At 55.1% G+C, this 5,322-nt stretch overlaps 1 protein-coding gene across 1 annotated transcript; it reads left to right on the plus strand.

The window, feature by feature from the left end:
- Nucleotides 1-653: 653 nt before the first annotated feature.
- LOC147747227 (uncharacterized) lies at nucleotides 654-3,109 on the plus strand. Its single transcript, XM_086925091.1, has 3 exons — nucleotides 654-833; nucleotides 1,934-2,036; nucleotides 2,301-3,109. Exons 1-3 carry the CDS (start codon nucleotides 654-656, stop codon nucleotides 3,107-3,109), a joined length of 1,092 nt encoding a protein of 363 aa, XP_086781217.1.
- The last annotated feature ends 2,213 nt before the right edge of the window (nucleotides 3,110-5,322 follow it).

Raw genomic sequence — 5,322 nt, forward strand, 5'->3', positions numbered from 1 at the left:
AATTCATCATAAAACAATGAAAAGTCACATCATATCATTAAAACAGCAGCAAACAGCAAAAATGGATGGTGTAAATGTTGCAATAAGTGAACAGGACTGGAGCTGAAAAAAGGCCTACTGGTAGCACCCCAAGGAAGTGGAGGTGATGCCAAGATTGGTGTTTTCCAGTTTAAGCTGGTGCCATTTCACGCTGAATTAATCTCATTAGAAACAAGTTTTGATCTTAAACATCACATCCACATTAGAAATTTAGCTACAGGAATTGCATAGCGGGATGAAGAGTCCATTGACAGGATTCTCAAAGCAACACTACTTTGTCTAGTGCTCAGGTTCTTGCAAGTCTGTGCTAGCCAGACCTTAGGGGGGACCCAGGGAGAGCCAGGCGCGAGCCGGTCTCTCCCTGGGCAGGTTCGCGCGAGGAGCATGACCAGGTGGAGTGGCTGATTAGCAGAGGGTTTAAAAGGGGAAGTCGGGCGGGTTTTTACTAACTGCGTGGCGGGAGGCGAAGGGAGGTTGTTTTTGCGCTCGTGATCCCTCTTTTGTCTTGGGCCATGGAGGAAGCTGCAGATGTTAGGAGGGCCGTACAAATCCTTTGTGCGGCAGGGCGCGAGGACCTGTTGATGCCGGGTGTCCCGGCGGAAGCTTGGGTCGGCATGGCCCGCCCCCCTCGCAAGGCCTCGGTGGGCGTCGCCAGGGCCGTGGAGGCGTGCCTATCGACGGGCCCGGAGGACGAGGAGGACGGCGAGGCTGCCATGCCGGGAGACGGGCCTGGGCTGCTTTTGCCCGCCGTTGCTGCAGAACCCCCGCCGTGCGACCCGGGCGCCCTCCAGCAGGTATGTGCTTTACCGTTTTCAGATGCTGGTGCACGAGGGGCGCCCGGGGGGAGGCGGGGGCGTTCCGTGGGCCGGCTGGCCCCGGGCACAGGCGGATTGTCACTGGGGAAGTCGGGGAGGTCGAAGGGGGGCCCCAAGCCCAAGCGTGGGCGCAGCCTGGAGATGCAAGGACGCCTGCACGCCCCTCTACCCGCTGCGGTGCCCCCTTACTCTCCCCTCCTGGTATCGCCTTTGGCAGATGGGGTTCCCCCATGCCTATGGCTCAACGGGCAGTGTTATCTGCTCTCCCCGGCATTGCCCAGGCCTGTTCCTGTCCCCCCCCCCCCTGATGTTGGCCCCCCCCCCTGGTTGACGCAGTCGCCCAGCGCACTAGCGCCCCGCTTCCATCGCCCCATCACCCGGAGGCCCTGCCCCCGTCACCTGCTGGGGTTATGCTGGGGACTGCGCATGCATTGCTGCCCCCTCCGGCCACGGTGGCCCCAACTGGTGCTCTTGGCTCCCAGCCCCCCTCCCACGCCTCCCTGCCCACGGGTGGCAAAGGTTTGCTACGCAAGGGAGCGCCCCCAGTCCTTGGCCAGTCACTGTGCCCGGCCCCCAGGGGTCGTCCGGGTGGTTTTCTGGGTGGACCTGAGGATGGGTCGGTGGGTGGCACTGCCCTGGCGTCGGGGGGTGATTGCGTTTTAGAGGTGGGGGGCAATGTTTTAGGGGCTGTTTCTTTGTCTGGCTCGAGCGGCCGCAGTTTTCGATCTGCGCCATCGGCTGGGCGGCTCTTGGCTGTTTCTACGGGCCCGGGAACTGTCCACACGGCTGTTTCCAGTGGTGGGCTTACAGGGGGGCTGTCTGGAGCGGACGGCTCTTCTACAGCTTTAAGTGCACATAGCTTTCAAAACTTCGACTGGCAATGTTATGATGGGGGTATTGGTGATGGGGCTATGCCCAGTGGTAGTGCTCAAGTGGAATTTTCTGATGAAGCTTTCGGTGGGAGTTTTCATGATGATGAGTTGGAAGAGGGGGAATTGAGAGACAAAGAGGTTGGGCTTTTGGCAGCACGGGCCCAGGGGGGTGGGTTTGGGAAACACACTGTTTCTCGTGTTTTGCAGGCGTCTAGTGCGGACTATGCAGCAGTACGAGGGGCAGTGCGGTCTGGATCTCATCCAAGGGATAGAGTGGCTGTTCAACCGCAGGCGGAGCAACTGCCGCAAGGTAAGGATGGGTGGTGGTCTGTGTGGCAACCCAGGGAGAGTCTCCCGGATAAAAGTACAAGATCTATTGGCACGGGTGATGGGGTTGTGGTTGAGCGAGTCGCTCTGGCACCGAGGCTTGAGCGGCCTGTATTTTCGAATGTTTCTAATGTGCAAGTTGCACAAGAGTTTTCTAAGACAGGGGATGGTGGGGTTGTGGTTGAGCGAGTCGCTCTGGCACGGGGGCTTGAGCGGCCTGTATTTTCGAATGTTTCTAATGTGCAAGTTGCAAAAGAAGTTTCTACAGCGGGGGATGGTGGGGTGGTTGCCACAAGGGTCACGGAGGATAGTATCCGTCCAAAAAAGTTGCCTTATTCAGGGGTTGGGATGCCCCTGGGGTCCCATTTGTCTGAAAAAACAAAGAATCTGATATGGTCTGGGGAATTTGTGGATGTTTTTCGACTGCTACATAGGGATGTCCAGGCAAAAGAAGGGTCGAAGGAGGAGGAATTAGAATTGGCTCGGAGGCCTCGTGTTCCGAGGTCCATAGAGAACTGGACATCGGCCTTTCTTATTTATGCCAGCGTTTATTGTCAACGTCATCCTGAAAAAGCAATAGACATGTTTAAATATGCAGATGTCATCCGCAAGGCTCACAGTTCTTTTGGCGGCTTTGCTTGGTTGTCCTACGATGACGAATTCAGGGCGCGCATGAGCGCTTTCCCTGAGCGTTCGTGGGGTGAGGTTGATTCCGAATTATGGTTACAATGGATGGCATCGGCAAACCCGCCTGCTACGGCCCACACAGCTAGCGGGCAGCCCGTGTATTATCGCCCCTTTTCGGCTCGCCCCGCTCAGTCTGGAGCGGGGGTTTGGGGCAGAGGTCAATCAGCCGTCTCTGGCACATGCTGGCATTTTAACAGGGGTTCCTGTAACAGACCTGCTTGCAGGTACAAACACGAGTGTTCGCAGTGTGGAGGGAAGCATGCCCTCACCCAGTGTTTTCCCGGCCAGCGATTGGGTGATCAGGGAAGAGGTTCAGGGGGTAGGGGACAGCACCAACAGTCTGCTTACAAGGGCTCCTACTCCTATTAGGCAAGAGGTCCTTGATCTCTGGCTGGTGGATTATCCAGATTTTGAGGCCGCTAAGATTTTGTCTTGGGGTTTCAAAATTGGGTTTCGGATTGGGTATCAGGGACCCAGGGTGGGCAGGTGGTCGGACAATTTGAAGTCTGCGAAGGAGAGTCCCCATGTTGTGCGGAAGAAACTGGATGCTGAGCTGGCGTCTGGTAGGATTGCTGGTCCTTTTGTGAATTGTCCTCTGCCTAACTTGATTGTATCACCCCTGGGCGTGGTGCCCAAGAAGGCGGAAGGGGAGTTTCGTCTTATACATCACCTGTCCTGGCCCGAGGGTTCATCAATTAATGACTTTATTGATCCAGCTGACTCAACTGTCACTTATGCTTCAGTGGACGATGCCTTATGGCTCGTGCGCACGGCAGGTGTTGGGGCTTTGCTGGCAAAGAGCGACATTCAGTCGGCTTTCAGGCTATTGCCCATTCATCCTTGGGATTTCAGTCTGTTGGGAATGCATTTTGATGGTAGCTTCTACGTGGATCGGGTGTTGCCCATGGGCTGTTCAGTATCATGCTCCCTTTTTGAAACTTTCAGTACCTTCTTGCAGTGGCGATTCACTTTTGTTAGTGGCCACGTATTGGTCTGTCATTACCTTGATGATTTTCTTTTCATTGGGGAAGGTCGCTCTGGGCAGTGTCAGTCGGCTTTGAACATCTTTCAGGCTCTAGCGGAGGAATTGGGTGTTCCATTGGCGCAGGATAAGACGGAGGGTCCCTGTACGTCCCTGACTTTCTTGGGGATTGAAATTGATACGCTGTCTATGGTGGCGAGATTGCCTGTGGCCAAAGTGAAGGAAATGTCTGCTTTCATACATCTGGTGTTGGGGGAGCGGAAAGTGGCTTTGAAAATTGTTCAGAAGTTGTTGGGTTACCTCAATTTCGCTTGCCGGGTTGTTCGGGCGGGCAGGACGTTCTGCAGACGTCTGGGTCTGTCCATGTCCGGAGCAAGCCTTCCCCATCACAGGGTGCGCATTACCACCGCTGTGCGTGCCGATTTGACTGTCTGGCTTCGTTTTCTACAGGAGTTTAACGGCGTGTCCTTGTTTTTTGCGGATGAGGACATGGTGTGGCAAGTACAGTTGTTCACTGATGCGTCGGGGGCTCACGGCTTCGGAATTTTCTGGGAGGGTCGTTGGTGCGCGGCCGGCTGGCCGGCGCACTGGAAGGATCAAGGTCGCAGCATAGCGTTTCTGGAGCTCTTCCCGCTGCTGGTTGCTTTGCACTTATGGGGGGTTGAGTTTCAGAATCGCTCAGTCCTGTTTCATGTGGACAATTTGGCAGTAGTACACCTTGTCAATCACCAAAAGGCTCGCGATTTGAGGGTTTTGCGGCTCCTGCGCGCCTTCATGCTAAGGTGTCTGCAATTAAATATTGTCTTTAAAGCACGGCATGTTCCTGGTATTTCTAATTGCATCGCTGACTCTTTGTCTCGCTTTCAGTGGTCCGAGTTTCGCAAGTTAGCTCCTGGGGCGGACCTGGAACCAACACCGATCCCACAGTACGTATGGGACCTGGGGGATTAAGGGTTCACCACTTGGTTGAAAATTCAGTGGCTGAATCCACCCGGCGGGGTTATGTGAAAGCCTGGAATGAGTTTCTGCAGTTTGGTAAGGATTCGATGGGGCCGTCCAGGGCTGGTTGGTCTGATGAACAATGCATATTGCAGTTTGTTTTACATTTGTCGGACAAAGGCCTATCGCCCACTACCATTTCTGGCAAATTGGCTGGGGTTTCTTTCTATGGGCAGCTTTGCTGGGGGAGGGATCCGGTTGGGGGGGTGTTGGTTCGTAAAGTGCTGAAAGGTTTGGCCAGGCTCCGGACTGGTGGTCAGCGGCTCCGGCAGCCTGTGACTTTTGAGTTGCTCCAGTTGCTGTTGCCGGAATTGGAGGTGTGTTGTTATGATGCCCTAGAAAGTGCCAAATTTCGTTTGTGTTTTGTTTGGTTGTTCTTTGGGGCATTTAGGGCATCAGAGTTGTTAGGGCTGCGGGGCAGGGTAGGTATGACCAGCGATGAGGTAGTGTTGGAAAGCGACAGAGTGCGGCTGTGGCTGCGGGCATCTAAAACCGACCAGATGGGGAGGGGTAAGTGGGTGTTCCTTGGTAGGAGTGGGGTCTCCGCATGTTGCCCGGTTGGGGAATGGGAGGTGTTTGTGTCCTCTCCGCATTTTCTCCA

Source organism: Lissotriton vulgaris, chromosome 1_1 (assembly GCF_964263255.1).
Source record: "Lissotriton vulgaris chromosome 1_1, aLisVul1.2, whole genome shotgun sequence".
Lineage (NCBI taxonomy): Eukaryota > Metazoa > Chordata > Amphibia > Caudata > Salamandridae > Lissotriton > Lissotriton vulgaris.

Excerpts from the sequence above, each read along its gene's own strand:
- LOC147747227 (XM_086925091.1), top strand. The coding sequence starts at position 654 with ATGGCCCGCCCCCCTCGCAAGGCCTCGGTGGGCGTCGCCAGGGCCGTG. Across the intron at positions 834-1,933 it reads ACCCGGGCGCCCTCCAGCAG|GCGTCTAGTGCGGACTATGC; the intron begins GTATGTGCTTTA and ends CGTGTTTTGCAG. Across the intron at positions 2,037-2,300 it reads GGCGGAGCAACTGCCGCAAG|TTGCAAAAGAAGTTTCTACA; the intron begins GTAAGGATGGGT and ends CTAATGTGCAAG.